The sequence below is a fragment of the Elephas maximus genome, chromosome 3 (assembly GCF_024166365.1).
Source record: "Elephas maximus indicus isolate mEleMax1 chromosome 3, mEleMax1 primary haplotype, whole genome shotgun sequence".
Lineage (NCBI taxonomy): Eukaryota > Metazoa > Chordata > Mammalia > Proboscidea > Elephantidae > Elephas > Elephas maximus.
The window spans coordinates 165,346,320-165,367,158 of NC_064821.1; the positions used below are offsets into that span (position 1 = coordinate 165,346,320).

Sequence of the window (20,839 nt, forward strand, 5' to 3'; positions counted from 1 at the left end):
CATAATGCCTTCCAGATTCCTCCATGTTATGAAATGTTTCAGAGATTCGTCACTGTTCTTTATCGATGCGTAGTATTCCATTGTGTGAATATACCACAATTTATTTACCCATTCGTCCGTTGATGGACATCTTGGTTGCTTCCAGCTTTTTGCTATTGTAAACAGAGCTGCAATAAACATGGGTGTGCATATATCTGTTTGTGTGAAGGGTCTTGTATTTTTAGGGTATATTCCGAGGAGTGGGATTTCTGGGTTGTATGGTAGTTCTATTTCTAACTGTTTAAGATAACGCCAGATGGATTTCCAAAGTGGTTGTACCATTTTACAATCCCACCAGCAGTGTATGAGAGTTCCAGTCTCTCCGCAGCCTCTCCAACATTTATTATTTTGTGTTTTTTGAATTAATGCCAGTCTAGTTGGTGTCAGATGGAATCTCATCGTAGTTTTAATTTGCATTTCTCTAATGACTAATGATCGAGAGCATTTTCTCATGTATCTGTTGGCTGCCTGAATATCTTCCTTAGTGAAATGTGTGTTCATATCCTTTGCCCACTTCTTGATTGGGTTGTTTGTCTTTTTGTGGTTGAGTTTTGACAGAATCATGTAGATTTTAGAGATCAGGCGCTGGTCTGAGATGTCATAGCTGAATATTCTTTCCCAGTCTGTAGGTGGTCTTTTTACTCTTTTGGTGAAGTCTTTAGATGAGCATAGGTGTTTGATTTTTAGGAGCTCCCAGTTATCGGGTTTCTCTTCATCATTTTTGGTAATGTTTTGTATTCTGTTTATGCCCTGTATTAGGGCTCCTAGGGTAGATCCTATTTTTTCTTCCAAGATTTTTATCGTTTTAGTCTTTATGTTTAGGTCTTTGATCCACTTGGAGTTAGTTTTTGTGCATGGTGTGAGGTATGGGTCCTGTTTCATTCTTTTGCAAATGGATATCCAGGTATGCCAGCACCATTTGTTAAAAAGACTATTATTTCCCCAATTGACTGACACTGGTCCTTTGTCAAATATCAGCTGCTCATACGTGGATGGATTTATATCTGGATTCTCAATTCTGTTCCATTGGTCTATGTGCCTGTTGTTGTACCAGTACCAGGCTGTTTTGACTACTGTAGCTATATAATAGGTTCTGAAATCAGGTAGGGTGAGGCCTCCCACTTTCTTCTTCTTTTTCAGTAATGTTTTGCTTATCTGGGGGTTCTTTCCTTTCCATATGAAATTAGTGATTTGTTTCTCTATTCCCTTAAAGTATGACATTGGTATTTGGATTGGAAGTGCGTTGTATGTATAAATGGCTTTTGGTAGAATACTAAGTGTTTTTAACTTCCAGATTGGTTGTGGGCAGGGAGAAAGGGGTTGGGATTTCAGTGAGGGGTAAATCCATCTGCAACATTCTCCCCAAAAGTTGTTTGACCTTCTATACTCCCTGTGGCTGCTAATGGTTCCAGGATCTGCCTAGTTACCCAAGTAAGAAACCTAGGAGTCATCCTTTCCTCTCTTTCTCCTCCTGTTCCTCATATCCAATCTGTGTTAATTTTTTATCAAGTCTTTTAATATGTCTCAAATCTGAACGCTCTTTCCTACACCTGTACCACTGTCTTGGTTCGGCTTCTCATTTCTTTCCTGAATTGCTGTCACAATCTCTTCATTAGTCTCAAGTCATAACTCCAAACCATCCTCCAAGTGGCCTCAGTTTAATCTTTTTAATAATACAAATTTAACCATCTTATCCCCAGCTCGAGTCCTGGTGGCATAGCGGTTAAGAGCTCGGCTGCTAACCGAAAGGTTGGCAGTTCAAATCCACCATTTGCTCCTTGGAAACCCTATGGGGCAGGTCTACTCTCTCCTATAGGGTTGCTATGAGTTGGGACCAACTCAACAGCACCCCCAACTTAGATCCTGTCTATGCCTTTACATAAGAAACCCTGGTGAGACCAGCAGTAACACTGGTCATGTTGAATAAACAAGTGGCTGTGCCAGGGGCCAAGCCTGCCATCTTCAGTAACACGGAGAGTTAACTCCCAGCATAGAACCTATCCCCTTATTAGGCAAAACAGGAACTAACCTCTGCTTTTGAGTATCTCTTTATTTAGGTATACTTCCAGTTCTGATTCAGTTAAAGAAAACAAGAGACTGGGATCTTCAGTCCAGCTAAAACCAGTCTTGGACCAGCTCAGGCCCTCCTGAACTGCACAATACTGATGACCTTGCCCCTCAGACATCTTATTGGTGTCAGAGGCTGAAAAACACACCCCCATTTACACCCCGGACATGGGCAAAACACCATCTTTATAGCCCCCCTTTCAGACTGAACAGGCATAGAAGATTGGACCACTCCAAGAATGCCCTCTCATTTCAAACCAATCAGTAAGCTGGCCCCACCCTGGGGTGCTCCTGGGGACCCCCAGACCCGATTTACTTTATCCATATAAACCCTTTGGGCTATGGTTCTGGAAGACACCTTGGCAAACCAAGTCGCGGTGTTCTCCTTTACTTAGCCAACTAAATAAAGCTTCTTCTTTTGCTTTCATCAGCTCTGTGTGTCTTCATAGCCCCGCCAAGCACACCTTGGAATGTCAGGTTACACGGTGGCACAAAAGTGAAGCACTCAGCTGCTAGCCAAAAGGTCAGTGGTTAGAACATACTAGGGGCTTTGAGGGAGAAAAGACCTGGGGATCTGCTATCATAAAGATTACAACCTAGGAAACTCTATGAGGCTGTTCTACTCTGTCTTATAGGGTCACTATGAGTTGGAATTGACTCTACTGCACACAACAACAACATGGTTTTGCATAACCTCTAGTTTAAAGGCTAACTTCCTTTTTATGGCATTTAAGATAGTCTCCTACTTTATTAGTTAGGATGTCCTGCAGCCACAATACATACATATATACACACATACATAAACCTAGACTACAACTGGCTTCAGAATTGGCTGCCTCAATGATGGGATAATGTCACCAATGGCCCAGGTTTTCTCAACTTTCCGCTTTGCTCTTCTTAATGTTGATTTGTCCTCAGGCTGGTACAAAGATGGATATAGTAACTTCAAATATAACATCCAGACCCAACAACTTCAAGAAGAAGAAGCGAAACCATCTGTCTCCCTCGGTAGACACCACTCCTATTCCATCAGCCGGAACACGGTCATCCTTCAGTTCGTTTCCTAATTACAAGAGAAATATGATTACCTTAAACCAATTAAGCCCAGTCACGTCACGGGTAGCTTCCCCTGAGACACATAACTTTGTGAAGAAGGGGATGGGGGTGGGTAAAGAGATGCTCTATTCAAACACTGGTGGTGTAGTGGTTAAGTGCTATGGCTGCTAACCAAAGGGTCAGCAGTTCAAATCCGCAAGGCGCTCCTTGGAAACTCTATGGGGCAGTTCTACTCTGTCCTATAGGGTCACTATGAGTCAGAATCGACTCGACGACACTGGGTATTCAAACAAAATCTAAAACTGTTAAACTGGGCAAGCAACCATCTGTCTCTAATTAAAAAAAAAAAAAAACCCCACTGCATCTCTAATACATGTATGCTAAAATTGTAATATGAAAGAACAATAGATTTATGTTTTAACAGGGGTCCTGTTTCCAGAGTATAGAATATATAATCTCTAGACATATTTTGTCTTAGAGACATAATATTCAACAATATATTTAAAGTACAATATTATTGTTGTTCAATCAGTTGAGAGATGTATCGAATACCTACTATGTACCAGACACTACACTTTAGTTCTTTTCCTTCGTAATAGAAAAGAGATGACAAAGATGGGATGATGAGTTTTTGATTGAAGGTAAAGACTTGCCTCTTTTTGTATTCCTAATGATTTCCATCTTTATTGCAATTTTACTGTTTGAGACTTATGCTTACTACCAGTATCAGTACTTTCATTCTTCTGTCTTCTACTCATTTTCATAAATAAAATTCAATGGATATTCAACAAAGACACAGATAAATCTGTGCATGCCGTGCATGGTAGAAACCCAACGGGTGACTGGTAGAACGAAACTCAGTAAGAGCTAACTCATACGGTACTTGGAAACCCTGGTGGCGCAGTACCTAGGAACAACAGCGGCTAACCAAAAGGTTGGCAGTTCGAATCCACAGCGCTCTTTGGAAACCCTATGGGGCAGTTCTACTCTGTCTTACAGGGTCGCTATGTGTTGGAATCGACTTGACTGCAAGGGGTTATACAGTATTTATTCTGTCCCAGGTACTCTTCTAGGTACTTTACAAATCGCTAAGTGCTCAGCTGCTAACCAAAGGGTTGGCGGTTCAAACTCATCAGCCCTCAGGAAGAAAGACCTGGTCATCTATTCTCATAAAGATTTCAGCCTAGGAAACTCAACGGGACAGTTCTACCAGTGGCATTACTGGGAAGGTATGGGGGATGCAGCCTATACGAAGTGACACTGTCAGAGGGGGTAACACCAAAATGACTGTCTATAAAATTTTGGTACAGAGTTTTGGCGGAAATGTATTACTTTTTAAAAAAATATTCCTGTAGTTAGTTATAACAACAAAAACACTTTTCGTAAACCCAGCTTAAACCCAAAAAAACCGTCATTGCCGTTGAGTAGATTCCAGTGCATAGTGACCCTATAGGACAGAGTAGAGCTGCCCCATAGGGTTTCCAAGGAGTAGCTGGTGGATTCAAAGTGCTAACCTTTTGGTTAGCAGCCAAGCTCTCAACCACTGCTCTACCAGGGTTCCAAACCCAGCTTACCAAAACCAAAACCCACTGCCGTCGAGTCGATTCCAACTCACAGCGACCCTACAGGACAGAGTAGAACTGCCCTGTAGGGTTTCCAAGGACCGCCTGGCGGATTCGAGCTGCCGACCTTTTGGTTCGCAGCGGTAGCACTTAACCACTACACCACCAGGGTTTCCAAACCCAGCTTACATGTATCGATATACTTACAAGGCTAAAACTCTATACTAATTTACTCTTTGAATCTTCTATTACCCTCCAGTCAAAGTTGTCATTATTACCCAATTAACAATGGTTCTTTGAATCACGTGGTTTCATCTACACTTCGCTACCAGTGTGCCCTGTTGTGTTCGTTGCCGCCAGTGTTTTTATAGTGGCTGTTTTTTTCAAATTTTCTGGTGTTTTAGCTACGATGTTGTGGTAATAAGTATTTGTGAACCTATATCAATAACTTTTGAGAATGAAGTTGTAATTAAAGGAAAACAAAAAAATCCAAACCCGCTGCCATCAAGTGGGTTTCGAATCATAGGGAGCAATATATGGAAATTACAATTTTTGAGTAACATTCGTACAAAAAACATTACTAAGGATTCTGTGTGGTCTGGTACCGGAGGAGGTCCATGGTGGGGGGGAAGGGTAACACCATGAGTTTCTACACTGGGTAATACTAACCCTAGTGATGCCACTGAGTTCTACTCTGTCACATAGAGTCACAATGAGTCGGAATCAATTCCACAGTGCAAACAACAACAATCTTCATAATGACTCTATGAGGTAGATATGGTTATTTCCATGTTGCAGATGAGGAAACCGAGGTGTAAGGATAGTTTTGAACTTTGGTCAGCTGACTGAAAGCAGTGATTTCGCCTGGCACCTCTCCAACTCACCTGCCTCTCTGCCTTCACTAGAGAGGGCTGTCTGCTCCACTTGGGCTAACTACATTTGGGGTAGTTCTCCCAGAGGCCTTGCTCTCTCCAGCCCTGTGCTGGGGCACATGCTGCCCCCTCTGCCTGACTGTTCTTCCTCTCCCTTCAGATCCATTCAAGACCAGATTAGGCCCTCCCTTCTCAGCATAGCCTTCCCTGGCAAGGCAATGAGGCCAGGCCCTGCCTGCCCGGCACCCGCCTGACCTCCTCACCTCACTGTAATTATTTGCTTACAGTCTACTTCCACCACCAGAGAGGACAAACCCTCCAGGACCAGGGCTGGCTTTCTCCTCATTGTTGAATCCCCAAGGCCTGCTACTACGTCTGGCCTGTAACAGGAAGCTAAATTTTTGTGCATTAATGCATAAGCTCTCTGAGTTTTACACTTTATTGTCTCTACTGTCTGGCACCACATATTGTAGAAGCTTAGTCAACAGGAGTGGGAGCCTAATTTCCCCAGCCAGCCGCCTAACTTAACAAAACAAAGCAAAACTAAAATTGCCCCTCTCGCCTATCTCTACAACACACTTAAGGTCCCGAGGATTTAGATTGCTTTTTAAGTCCTCCCGTCAGTTGAAGCCAGCAGAATCCAGGGAGTCTGACTTCCCCTCCACTAGCCAGGATGGGGAGCAGCTGTCAGGGCGCAGGGCAGCCGCACCCCACGCCTCCTCCAAGTTCTTGCCTATTAAGGTAACAGTCCTCCGAGGGGCCGGAAGGAGGGTCCCCTCCAAGCAGCCTCCGCGGTCTGTGCGCTTGCCCGGCGCTGCGGGACCCAGCGGGGCCGCAGTCCTGCACGTTCTGGCGGGTGCCCCGCGACGGGTCCTGCCAGTTTCGGGGCGGCCTTGGATCCTACTTATCTCTTCTACCCAAGACTCTCTGCCTCGGTTTCCATAGCCACCGGGCCCGCGTCCTTATTCCTCCACCATCTCCGCAGGCCTCTGGGCTGGGCGCTGATTAAAGGGGTCCAGGGTTCTTAGCAGACGCTCCTTCCTCGCCGATGCTCCGATAACCACCTGGAGAGGTGCGCCTGCAGGGCGCGTGGCCCAGCATCTCAGGCAAAGGAGGTGGCCCCTCACTGCAGGAAAAGAGAAGCGGACCTACTCCCACCTACCGCCGAACGACCACCCCCGCGGCGCCCCCACCCGCCGCGAGCCCCTCCGCCCGCTCCGGCCGCGCCCCGCCCCCGGCCCGCCCCCGGCCCGCCCCCCGCAGGCCCCGCCCCCGGCCCGCCCGCCGGCTCCCGCCGCTCCCGGCGCTCGGAGCGCGGGCCTGGGGACTCGGGATCCCGTCGCCGGGGCCGCAGCATGGGGCGCTTCCGCGGGGGCCTGCGGTGCATCAAGTACCTGCTGCTCGGCTTCAACCTGCTCTTCTGGGTGAGACCCGGAGCCGGGAGGGCAGGAGAGGGACGGGGGCCGGGCGGGGGCGCGCAGGGCCGGCATCCCCGGGGAGCTGACCGCTGCGGCGTCCGAGCCGGGCTCTGGGGAGAAGGGAGGGCTGTTACCAAAAGGCCGAGGCAAGAGAAAGGCGGACAAAGAGGGAGGGGAGGGATGGAGGGCGAGAGAACGGAAAGAGGTTGAGCAGTGAGAAATGGTGAAAAGGGGAGAAACACCGTGAGCTCTTGACTGCTTTTGACTCCCAGCTGGTGACTCCCGGCGCGGGGACACCAGCCTCGCCTCACCTCCTGAAGGGCTGGGTCTTCGGCGGCCCCGCTCCCCTCCAGCCTCCCGTGCACACACACCCCCTTCTCGCTCTGCCTTCGCGGTGGAGCTGGGCCTGGCCACGGCATGGGAGAGAAAACCCCTGCCCTGGGGCTGGCGGGCGTGGTGCCCCATCCAGAGTACGTGGAGACACCACCTGCCTGTGATGGTTTGTCTAGGAAATAGGGATAGGAGTGAAAATGGGGTGGGGGGGTGTCCCTGGCTCTATTTCTGAGCATTAGGGGAGGGTACAGCTGGATGAGAGGGCGTGGGGAAGGGAGGGGCTTCGAAAGGGGTAGCGGCATCTCCCTATACCCCCTAGCCTGTAAAGCCTCAGTTAAATACTAATGCTCCCAGAGATGATCTCATTCAACTTTGCAGGGTTTTATTGAACTGACAGCATTCCTGGGATTAGTAGCTCACAGAGAAATAGGGCTGGAGAAGTGAGGCCGTGACCCATGTCTGGGGTATTATCGGGGGCAAGGTTAAACCCAGTGCTGTCGAGTCGATTAGGGCTAGGCTATTGCAGATCTCTGGATACTTGGTCCCAGGCCCTGGAGGACTGTGAGACAAGATCTGAAAACTATCCTGTCTGCCCCTTCCTCCCTGGGCTTTTTAAGAGAGTGTCAGCCAATGTAACTTCCCAGGTAGGCTCTGAGGGAAAATATATTTGTTGCTTTGGGGTAGGGGAGGTGGAGGTGTCTTAGGCCAGGGAGAGGGCAGCAAGGGCCTAGGTGCCTTGAAACTGCTAGAATGGAGGAGGATGGTTGCCCTACCTGCTCTGGAGAGGTTGTTTTCTCATGATTGCAACTAATTCATTATTGAATGATGGGCTGTTTGTGTCTGCCAAGCCCATTAGCTGAGATGCCAGGGTGACTCCAGTAACTCCAAGCTCCTCAGAGGCCAAGTTGCCATCTTCAGCATCCTTAAAGCAGTAGAAGCTGTGAAGGAGGTACCCTGTGGACAGCCCCTAGATTTAAAAAAAAATACACATAGTAGGCATTTTCATCCAACATACTATAGAGAAGGGCATTTTGACTCATAGTGACCCAGTGTGACAGAGTAGAACTGCCCCATATGGTTTCCTATGCTATAATCTTTACAAAGGAGCCCTGGTGGTGCAGTGGGTAAGCACTTGGCTGCTAACTGAAAGGTCGGCAGTTCAAACCCACCAGCTGCTCTGTAGGGGAAAGATGTGGAAGTCTGCTTCTGTAAAGATTACCTGTTGCCATCGAGTCAATTCCGACTCATAGTGACTGTATAGGACAGAGTAGAACTGCCCTATATGGTTTCCAAGGAGCAGCTGGTGGATTAGAACTGCCAGCCTTTTGGTTAGCAGCCAAGCTGTGCCATCAGGGCTCCACTGTAAAGATTACAGCTTTGAAAAAAAAACCTGTGGAGCAGTTCTACTCTGTTCTTTAGGGTCACTATGAGTCGAAATCGACTTGAGAGCAAATGGGTTTGGTTTTGGTTTGGAATCTTTGTGGGAGCAGATTGCCAGGTCTTTTCTTCCACAGAGCAGCTGGTGGGCTCGAACCACCAACCTTTCAACTGAAAGTTAGCTGCTAAGCACTTAATCTTTGTGCCACCAGGGCTCCTTAAAGGGCCTTTACATTGTGCTTTTTAATAGTCTGGCTTAATTTCAAGAGCAGTTAATTATAGCTGTCTTGCTTCTGCAACACCTTTCGCTCTCGCTGCTTACAAATTCAAAAGAAGTTTTCTATCAGCCTGAGAAGGAATCCTCAGGCTTGTCTCGGTGCGTATTTAGTGCCTGATATTGTGCCAGCCTTTCCAGGGATAATAGGTCACATTTGTAGATTGTTCTCAGTGTGTCAGGAACAGTGCTATACACATTACATTCATTACTTTTAATCCTCACAACAGCCCTGAGGCGCATACTATTATTATCCCCATTTTTACACAAGAGGAATCGGAGGCTCAAACAGGTTAATAACTTGCCCAAGGTCACATACCTAGTGAGTGGCAGAGATGGGACTCAGACTCAGCCTACATGTTCCTAAACCCTGTGTTACGTTCAGGTAAGCCAGTGTGTTCTCAGAGTGTGGTTCCTGGCTCAGCAGCGTCAGCATCACCTGGGAACTTGTCAGAAGTGGGAATTCTCAGACCCACCCCAGACCTGCTGAATCAGAAACTCTGGGGGGTCGGACCCAGCAAACTGTTTTAACAAGACCTCCAGGTAGTTCTGACGCACGTTCAGGTTTGAAAACCACTCTGTTAAACAGTGATATATTGTATATAAATGTAAAACACCGTTCCTGTTCTTTAAAAGCTGCTAATCTGGTTAGGAAACAAGACCAATGCATATAGAATAATAAAACAAATAAGACAGTATATAATCAAGTGAGAAGTTCACACTCTGACCATAAACATAGGAAGGAAGGGTATGGGAACAAAGCAGTGTTTAAGTGCCACATTTGTTAGCCACTAGTGTCAGGCACTGGGTTTAGCGTTAGGTCTGACCTTTTATAAACCAAAAAACCAAACCAGTTGCTGTCGAGTCGGCTCTGACTCATGGCGACCCCATGTGTGTCACAATAGAACTGTGCTCCGTAGGGTTTTCAGTGGCTGATTTTTCAGAAGTAGATTGCCAGCCCTTTCTTCCAAGGTACCTCTGAGTGGACTCCAAACTTTTGGTTAACAGCTGAGCTACCTGTTTATACCACCCAGGGACTTCCTGACATTTTATATTGTTGTTTGGTGCCCTTGAGTCAATTTCTACTCATAGCGACCTCATATGGCAGAGTAAAACTGCCCCGTAGGATTTTCTTGGCTGTAATCTTTACAGAAGCAGATTGCCAGGTCTTGTTCCCACAGACCCTCTGGGTAAGTTTGAACCGCCAACCTTTTGGTTAGAGCCACCAGGGCTTCTTGACATTTTATATATATATACGATCTAACTAAAATTTTAGAGAAAGGATCACAGTAATAGTGAGGAGTCAGGAAATTCTTCTGAAGAAGCAGATGCTTAAACTGAGCCTCGAAGGGTGGGTAGAATCCAGGTGGGCAAAGGTGAGGGGGTGACATACCATCCACAGGCAGAAGAACAGAGCAAGGGTGAGTGTGAGCGGCCATCTGACAGAGGGACCAGGCCGACTGGAGGGCAGAGATCTCACCTCTACCACTGACAAGCAGGATGAGCTTCGGCATGCTTTTCTAGCTTCTGGGCTCGTTTTCTCTTCTGTATGAACGGAATGATAGAGTTGTTGAGAAGATGAAAAGGGAATAGTAAAGCATATGACCTCACCTTACTATGAGCCTCGTACGCAGTGAGCACTCAGTAAATGTTAATTATTACTTTTATTAAGTACCTGACACATAGGAAGCTTTCAATAAATGTTAACTTTCTTTCCCCTCATTCCCCTAATATTGGAGAACAGTGTTTATGTGTTCAAGTGACTTGCGGCTTGTCTTCATTTTAGGGTAATAGACATTATCTTCTCGATTTGTGTTTGAATTTTTCCCCAACAGAACTTAAATGCTCTGAGAGGAGGGATTTTTTTTTTCTATTTTGTTCACTGCTGTATCCCCACGGGCCGAGAATGGTGCCTAGCATATAGGAGATATGGAATAAATATTTGCAGAATGAATGAAGAGATCTGCAGAATAGGGAACTTGGTACCAGCGGCCCTCCTGATTTGCAGAGAATCAGTTACCAACTTTACCTGGAGAACTGAGCTAAAATCTGATCCCTGGGCCTATCCCTGCCTGCTCATTACCTGTTGGTTTGTTCTTTGCATGCATGGATTCAACCCAGGAGGGAAATATGGGGGACTCACTCTCCCCCAGTTCCATTGCAGAAGGGGCTGGGTTTGGGGCTCTCAGAACAGCAACAGATCCAGGCAGCCTTTCCATGTCTACCTTTGCACAGCTGAAGGGAAAGCGGCAATCTGAAACCAGTACCTAACGATCTGGGGGAAAGCAGTTGTTTGGGATAAGTTTATCTGGATTATCTAGCTTCACTGAAACTGAGGAAACCTGATGCCCGAAAAGCCCCACCCTAGTTTCTGAAGTTGTTTTTTCCTGGTTGTAGGGTTTTGCGGGGAGTCTGGGGAAGGGGTGGAGGATGGTTTTCCTGGAAGGTTAGGCTTTAGCTGTAACTTATCATGTAACATTGTCACACACCCTTAGATGCTTATGTGCCTGCCCTTCTGAGGTATAGGGTGCTCCCGGGTGACAGCACTTCCTTTCCTGTCGGGAACTCACCAGAAGGCAGGCACAGAGGTGGGGCGGGACATACTTTGTGATCCACAATTTGATAAATGGATTTGCAACCTCCTTCTGGCAGCTTGGTTTTAGTTTTCCTAGGCTCCGCTCCTGGCTTCATAAACATCGAACTGCCAGAGCCAGCATAGCACTCCGTTGCCAAGCAAGGGCCACTGACTCTGTTCACCATTGAATTTTTAAAAAGCAAAAGCCCCCACTAAATGACTTTCTGTTATGGTTGATGTCTCACCCGAAACCCCTCCCAGCATCTGTCGTGTCTAAATTCGGACAGGACCATCAGATAGCATGGCATATTCCTTTGCCTTGCATTGAAATCACGTTTATTTTTTCCCCCTGCCGTTGCATAGCAATATAAATAAAACACCACAACCCACCAAGCCACAAACTTAAAGAAAAACCTGGGCGCTGTTTATTCCTTGCTTTATTGTTGTATGCTCAGCATTTTCCTATCATTGTGCTGTCCTGTGCTGCTGCTCCCTGTTACCGACCAACAGGAAGCCCGACTGTTCATTGTTGGAGTCAGATGCCATATATGGCAAGTTTGAAGCGGCTGTCTTTTCCTTCTCACCATTATTAATACAGCTTTGGGTTTTCACTCGGTGATGCCTAACAGGCGCTTTTAGGACAGTCGATGTTGCATGGGTTTGAGAATGAAAAACATTTGACTCAGCTCAAGCTTCCAGAGGCCACCTCCTCCTCTCTCTCAAACTTTTCTCAGACAGTAGCTTCACAGCTACCACCTGTCAGAAACTCTGGTAAGAAAAAATACCTAAAGAAAGTATTCTATGGGAGTCCATTCAAAAGCTAGACCACCCGGAAGGCAGATAGGAATGTCCTTAGCCTCACTGTAGGGCAGTCTTCATTTCTGATTTCTGCCGCAGTGGCCAGGCTCACTAGCGTGGACGACAGGGGCCTAGTGCTGCAGAGAGAGGCAAGGAGCTTCCATGGGGGCCAGTCTGGAGAGGCCAGAGCCCTGGTTCAAACAGGTCTAAGGATTAAAAGTCTGAAAATAGATACTGGCATCACACTACCTGGGGTTACTACTCCTGGCTCTACTATGAACTAGCTGGGGGACCTTGGACAAGTTATTTAACCTCTTTGAACTGTTTTCTAATCTATAAAACAGACATAATAAAGCACCAGCATCAAAACTATGAACTGTGTTCAGATAAAATGAGGTAATCTATGTGAAGTACTAAGCATGGTAGAGGCACATAATAAAAACTCATTAACAGAGGATATTAGTAAAAATAATAATAATAATAATAATAACCAAACCCATTGCTGTGGAGTCGATTCCGACACACAGCGACCCTAGAGGACAGAATAGAACTACCTCATGGGATTTCCGAGGAGCAGCTGGTGGATTCAAACCTGCCTACCCTTTGGTTAGCAGCCATAGCTCTTAACCACTGTGGCCACCAGGTTAGTAGTATCTAAATTTCAGAAGTACAAGTGGGAAAGCAGAATCCACAGTCTGAGAGGAAAAGCAAGCAGGGGTCCTAGGTCCACACAAAAGCAAAGCTGCAAGAGTCTTAAAGCATCTCAAGGCCATGAAGTCAAAAGGGGCAGTTCCTCCCTCTATCATCAGTGCTTTCAGCAAATGTGTGCTCACCATCTCCTGTGTGCCTCGCACCCTGCTCAGTGCTGAGAATTCAAAGACACAGTCCTTGATCTTGAGGCACTTGGACCTTTGCCCAATGCTCCATTTTGCCTTTGCTTATAGTTTATTGCCTGTCTAATGTCTGTGGTCCTCAGGGCAGGGAATGTCAGGCTGGTATCCCCATTCTCCCAACCCCTTAGCACCTAGTAGATTCAGCTCCAGCCAGCAGGGTTGTGCTCACTGATCCTGGAGCAGGAACTGTTTGTCACCTGCCCTGCCTTTGTGCCGCTAAGTGGAGGCTCAGGGGTGGCAATGGGGAAACTTTGGCTGATTAGTGCTTCTCAAACTTTAAAATGCATACACATCACCTGGGAATCTTGCTCAAAAGTACGTTCTGATTCAGCCCGTCTGCATTTCAAACAAGGCCTCAGGGATGGTGATACAGGTGCTGTCTGTCTGGGAAGCATACTGGAGAACTACTAGCCTAGATCTTGGCTGGAAGAGGCCAGAGACCCACAGGTGGCTTTTTGTTTCTGGATGGGGCGGGGAGGGCCCTGTCTCTTGGCTTGCTTGTGGCTACTCCCTTAGTTCCAATTGCCACTTTACCATTATTGTTTTAAGACACAATTTTTTACACTAAGAATCTATAGTTTCTAGAATCACCACGTTGCCATCTGGCCATTGTCCATTTCATTTCACTGTGCTATTTCTAGAACATCACTCATGTAGTATCTTGGTGTCTGCAGCCCTGTGTGACAAAAGAGAACATAAGCTTCATTTCTTATGTTAATATCAACAGTTGATGTCACAACAGGGCTGTCTCCTGAATCAAGTGTTGTTTTACTGACCAATGAGATAAATCATGTCGAAGTCACTAAGGAATTAAGAAGAGAATGAGGCAGAAGGTGGGAATACCAGATGGGCTGGGAGCGCATCTTACAGATAACCAAGGGTTACCTTCGCCTGCCTTTTCATCCCCTTTGGATTTGATTGGGAACAAAAATAACAATGATAGTGTTTGTATGATATTTTAGTTTGCAGAATGCTTTCACATGTACTACCCCCATTTGGTAATGTATCACAACAGTTCCACAAAATAGATGTAATTATCCCCATTTCATAGATGTGGAAGCTGAAAGTCAGGCATAGTCAGTGGTATGTCTAAGATCAGAGTCAGGGAGAGCCAAAGTCAGGATCCACATCCAGATCTTCTGGTTTTAAAGCCCATGTTCTTCTCACGGTATTAACTTATTAGAACCTGTGGAATATGAGAGATGCTACTGGCTGGGAAAATATGAAGGCTGAGACCAGAGAGTTTTTATCCAGTGTCAGATTTAGTCTTGATACATTCCAGAAATGCAGATACAGAGAGATGGGAGAAGCAGGCAAAGGGTTGAGAACAGTTTGGAGCCGAGGCAAAGCAAGTTGGAGAATTGAGAAAGGGTATGAATCAAAACACAGTTTAGAAAAGTAATTTCAGTAGCAGAAACTGAAGAACGATGAACATTATATAAATACTGGCTATGCACCAGTACTTTTCTAAGCACATTTTTATAGTAATTCTTTTAATCTTCACAACAACCCTATGAAGGGAGTCCCTGGGTGGCACAAACGGTTAAGAATTCAACTCCTAACTCCAAGATTGGCGACTCAAACCCACCCAGAGGCACCACGGAAGAAAGGCCTGGCAATCTGCTTCTGAAACATTCCAGCCTTGAAAACCCTATGGAGTGCACTTCTACTCTGACACTCATGGTGCCGTTATGAGTCGGAATTGAATCACCAGCAATAGTTTGGTTTATTATTCCTACAGAGGTACAGAGAGTATAAGTGACCTGCCCAAGGTTTCCGAGCTGGCCTGGGGCAGAGCTGGGTTTCTGTATGTGGCTCTAGAGTCTGTGTTCTTAACTACTCTGCATCTACGGACTAAAGGGGAGAGAAGTTTGAAGCTATGACAAGCATGTGAATTCTAGACCTGCGCTGTCCAACATGGTAGCTACTAGTCACATGTGGCTATTTAAATTAAATTCAACATTCAGTTCCTAAGTCTCACTAGTGGCTACAGTACTGGACAGCACAGACAGAAAATTTTCATCATTGGAGAAAGTTCTATTGGCCACTTCAACCCTTAATACATTTCTTTCTCCCCTAAATACATCTTTTCCTGTTTTTCTCTTATTGGGTCTTCAAAAAAAAAAAAAATTAAGATTAAAGAGGAGGGGGAGCATACCTTCTGTAAAAGGTCACTGACGTTTCTAGTATAGAAGGTTTAGGAAATGCAAGGGAATTCCAGCTGTCATGGAAAGAGGGAGCATAGAGCTACAATAAAAATTAGTAGAGAAAGGCAGCAGAGGACGCAGTTATTGGTGCCGTGAGAGTGGTGTTTCCTATCTCAAATAGGATTAAGTTTTCAGTTTGAATGTAACATTAGCAGTTCTACCAATACAGTAAGAACACTCAGGGCCAGGCATTGACTGTTTTAAGAGTGTAACATGAACTCATTTAATCCTTTAAGGAGACATTATTATTACCTCCATTTTGAAGATGAAGAAGCTGAGGGTCAGAGAGATTAAGTGACTTGCTCAAGGTCACAAGACTAGTAAGTGCAGAACCTGATTCAAACCCAGGCTGCCTAGAATCGCTGTTTTTATCTGCTGCACTCCCCTATACCACAGGGCTATATGTGTGGAGGTTTTTGTTCTTACCCTACGTAAGGGCATCCTTTCAGTCTGAACACTCAGAAGAGGTAAGATTTTCTAGGGGAGCAGTTGGCAAACATTCCAAAGTGTGTGCCAAGCCCTTTCTCCCCATGGTAATGGTGATTGGGAAAGAATCAATTTATAAACTGGGGGCAAGAGAATTGGGCAGGGATAGCAAAGGGACAGTGCTGGGATGCACTGGAAGCCCACCTGGTCTTCCTGTTCAAACTCAAATCTGTCTTGTCTTTTGTAAATGGGCAGATGCTGCCTACCTTCCTGACCTCAAATGTGTTCTAGTAACATTGTTGTTGAAAAAAAAATCTCTGTAAAACACCAAGCTAAACTTTTCATAATTTCTGCTGGATTCCATCCAAGCTAGGAGCCCTGGTGGTACAGTGGTTAAAGCACTCGGCTGCTAACCAAAAGGTCAGTGGTTTGAGCCTACCAGCCACTCCTTGGGAGAAAAAATGTGGCAGTCTGCTTCCGTAAAGATTTACAGCCTCGGGAATGCTGTAGGGCCATCTACTCTGTCCTATAGGGTCGTGATGAGTCAGAACTGACTCAACGGCAGTGGGTTTGGTTTTTTGGTTTTCCATCCAAGCTAACTTTTTAAAAAACAGGGTTTTGACTTATTTCAATCTAAACTGACTTCTACCAGGAACATTTTTTTCTTCCATTGTTCTCTCCATAACTAAAACGGGGTGAAGATAACTGAGAATCCTGTTTGTCTACTCAAAAATACTTATATCAACCACCTCGAAAAATCCTAGTCTGTAAAACAAATAATTTAATGCCCTGTCTTTCCATATATAAAACTTGATATGAATGAAACATCACAAGAGTCACTGTAGCCCTCAAGATAAGTGTTATTTATTCAGAGGGCCTGTGGGAAGCCTGGGATAAGGGGCAGCTGGATGCTACAAGAAGGAAGTCCAGAGAGGCTAGAAAAGACCATTTTAGCCCCCAGAGCTTATCCCCTAGGCAAAGTAAGGCAGACATTGGGTTTAATTCTTTTCTGTGACTTGGTAGATTGGATTTCAGCTCTATATGCGTTTGATCTTCCCTTGATAAAGCCATCTGCTCACCGGAAATGATGAGCCAGTAGTTTGTGACATTTGTTTTGCAGTTTAAAGAAAACTATATAGCCCTCTTTCTCCTAATTTTTGTTGTTCCCTGCTCTTCCCCTCCTTTCCCCTGTATTTTTATAGAGGAAAAAAACATGCATAACCACTTAAGAAATACAACAAAGTTTTTGCCATCTATATGTAAATTATCTGCTTTATCATTCGCAGCAAGCTTTTCATCCCAATTTCATTTCCTTCCCCTAAATTTGGTATTCACCCCACACTTCTAAGCTGCCTCCCGGCAATATCAGTCCCTCCGTGTTTAGAACATGCAAGTTCATTTTAATAACAACCTAAAGCAAACAGAAAAAGGTGTGTTTGACACAAATACAGAGCCCAGTGTTCTTTCCAGAGATGAATAGAACACTTCTGAATCCATCGTGGTTGGATTGCAGCGCCCTTCCAGCAGGGCCAAGAATTAAACACTGCCTGACTTTAAAATACACCCTTACCTGCAGGAAGTCTTTCAGGAATCTCTTAGCCTGAGCACGTTGTTATGGAATCTTTTGAGGAAAATGATAGAGGAAATCAGAGACACACGGTATCTTAAGGAGTTGCCATTCATTTCCAAGCTCACACCGCTGTCTCATCACCCACGGCTACGGTCCTGTCTCTCGATTCCGCCTCACCTGGTCCTGATGTCAAAGGCAAGGAAGGGCTGCAGGGTCCCTTGAAGGCGGTTTCACATGAGTGTCATGGCATTTGGCCCTCGTGTTTATTCTGATAAAATCCTTCATTTTGAGAAAGTTCCATCTGACTCCTCGCCTTGCTTTCACTGCATAATAGGATGAAAATCTTGGGAGCTGGCTTTCTCCTCTTTCAGAAAATTAGTATCGTCTTCCAGAGCAAATGTGCTTCTGACTTCTGCCTGCTAAAGGCTGAGACTCCGTTACCCTTATGATATCATAATGGAGTTTGCAATCACCTTGAGAATAGGGAGCACTCCATTACATGATCCCATCTGTGGTGAGAACTGCCACCAAGAGAAATTATTAGCTTAAAAGCTTTTGATGAAAACACTAGGATTGAAGTGTCACTTCCAACTTTGAGTGACCTCACGAGTAGAGTTGCAAATAAGTGGGGTTGTGTGTACACATGGTTTTCATCCCGGAGAAGCAGGAATACAGCATTGATTTTGTTCATTCTTTCCATTTGAGCACTGTGTGTGTGTGTGTATGTGTGTGTGTATGTGTCCCTGCATGGCATAAATGGTTTGTACTCAACTACTGACCTAGATGTTGGTAATTCTAACCCCCCGGGTGGTACTGCTGAAGAAAAACCTGGCTGTCTGCTTCCATAAAGCTTACAGTCAAGAAAATCCTATGGAGCAGTTCTACTCTGTAATACATGGGGTCACCATGAGTCAGAATCAACTTGAAGGCAACAGGTTTGGTTTTTGGTTTTATATGTTACCCATTTCTGTCAAGTCAATCCTGACTCATGGTAACCATACGTATATGTGTATATATATATGTGTGTACATACATATATATCTACACACACACCTGCATACATGTATATATGCAATATATAGGTATATATACACATAGAGATAGAAAGCACTGTATTTGAGTTACGGGTTCATATGCCGCTACCAGTAAAGGGAATGCATAGATTAATTCCTTGTGTCTGCGTGTGGTACGTAGTACACGCCCGAGCAGGCATAGGAAAACACAGAGCTGATACTACAAGCTCAGGGCTTGTTTGGCTTTTCTGTAGGCGAGTGTTTCTCTGAGTGTATCCAACACTGTGTTCACACAGCGCTTTTCTGAGGTGTCTGCACAGTGTTTCCCAGGTGCAGATGATTTTGAAAAGAATACTCTGCAAAGTATTCCCTTGGAGAGCTATGGGGAAGGTTGGTCACAGTCACTACTGTCAGCCTGAAAGGTGCCTTTGTGAAGGTCCTTTCTTCATTGCTGTAACACATGTTTGTTGGGCGCCCACTGCAAGGCAGAGGTAAGTGTTGGAGATACAATAACATAGACCCTGTCCTGGCCCTCACAGAGCTAAGGCCTTAGTTTTAAAAGCTGTTGAAATATTTAAATAGAAATGGTTATACGATTCTGTAATAGATTAATAGATACGGAGGGAAGCGCATATGTAGGCCAGAGTGGGCTTCCCAGAGGAAGTGACCTTTAGGGCTGAGAGCTGTAGGCCTTGGGTGTTAACCAGGCAGACGGGGAGGAGGAGAGCATTCTAAATCAAGGAAACAGCAAGAGCAGAGGCCTCAAGTGGGAGACAAGAAGTGAAACTGTGGCTAGAGCACCTGACCTTAGTTGACTGTGTCTCCCATCTCTGCAAAAGCACATATGCTGAGAACTTCCCTAAGTAAGGTTTTTTACCTAAAAGGGGGGATTTCTGCTGGATTCAGTCAATCACCAGGTAGCAGTTGTTAGGTGCCTTCAAGTCAATTCTGACTCATAGCAACCCCATGTGACAGACTAGAGCTGCCTCATAGGGTTTTCTAGGGTGTAACCTTTATAGGAGCAGATCTCCACGTCTTTCTCCTGAGGAACCCCTGGGTGGGTTTGAACTGTCAACCTTTTGGTTAGCAGCTGAATGCTTAACTGTTGCACCACGAGGGCTCCTTCAGCAGACAGCAGAGTAGTGTTTATTTGCTCTTTGTGATCAAGGCTGTTTAGCCTCCTCTGAGGGGTGGGGGGCAGACTGGAGGAGCAGTTCCAGGGAGGGGTGACCTTTGCATCTCAGCAGCCCCCCAGCCCTCTGTCTTCACTTGTGTACAAGTTACTTGCTCATCACTGGACCAGTGTTTCCTGTTTGTCATTCATGAAACTTTTTTTTTACATGAAAAAAAAAACCATGTGTCCCCAAGATAGGACATCGCCTCAGCAGTCCAGGGAAAGTTGAAATGAGTACAGTAAAATGAAGTTGAAATCCATTAAAGAGTTCTGCTTTGTGTTAAATAACTTGTTTGGGGCAGATAGCCATTATTTTAAGGAGACTTTTTGTTCATTCACTTTGCTTTAAATGTTTTCAAATCAAGTCCGTAGTCTTCTGCTTCTTTAGTTTTAGACTCAAACTGAACACAAAGACATGTTTACAATTTGGAACTTCATGTTCTGCAAATCTTCTGGAATATGGTTAGCTACTGAAATAACTTGCCCATGAAAATACATAATATAATTACAGTGTATCTGGTGATCCACTACTTAATGGCACATATTTGCATGTCACTGCTTTAACATTGGCTGAGATGAAACGATATATCTGAATGCAAAGGAGTGGCTGAGGTTAAAAGGAGAAGAGGGAATAGAGACAGAGGGGGTTGGAGCCCCTGGTGGTGCAAACTGTTAACATGCTCAGCTGCTAACCAAAAGGTTAGGAGTATGAGTCTACCCAGAGGCACCTTGGAAGAAAGACCTGACAACCTACTAACAAAAAATCAGCCATTGAAAACTCTGGAACTCAGCCAGTAGGAGAAAGGAAGTCTTGGTACACGCTACAATATGGATGGAGCTGGAAGACGTTATGCAGAGTAAAATAAATCAATCACAAAAGGACAAATATTACATAGCCTCACTTATATAAAAAGACAAGAAAAGGCAAATGTGTAGAAAACAAAGTTTATTAGTGGTTACCAGGGTGGAGGTGAGAGGGAAAGGGGAGGGGTTAAAGGTGGTGGGAATATTTTATTAATTAAGGGTACGGTTGCACAGCCAATTATTATAATTGTTGTCAATAAGTTGTACACCTGTAAAAAGTTGAATTGGCAAAAGTTGTGTGATAGATATGTTTACAACAATGACCAAAAAAAAAAAAAAAAAGTAGCTGCTGAGGCTGTTTACGTACAACCAAAACCTCAT

At 45.2% G+C, this 20,839-nt stretch overlaps 1 protein-coding gene across 1 annotated transcript in view; it reads left to right on the top strand.

Moving 5' to 3' along the window:
- The first annotated feature begins 6,882 nt into the window (after nt 1-6,882).
- The window catches only part of TSPAN2 (tetraspanin 2), a 52,804-nt gene continuing 38,847 nt past the window's right edge, over nt 6,883-20,839 (top strand). Inside the window, exon 1 of the mRNA XM_049880006.1 lies at nt 6,883-7,020. Within this exon, the coding sequence (XP_049735963.1) occupies nt 6,952-7,020 (69 nt within the window). The 5' untranslated portion in view covers nt 6,883-6,951. The remainder of the gene's footprint in view (nt 7,021-20,839) is intronic.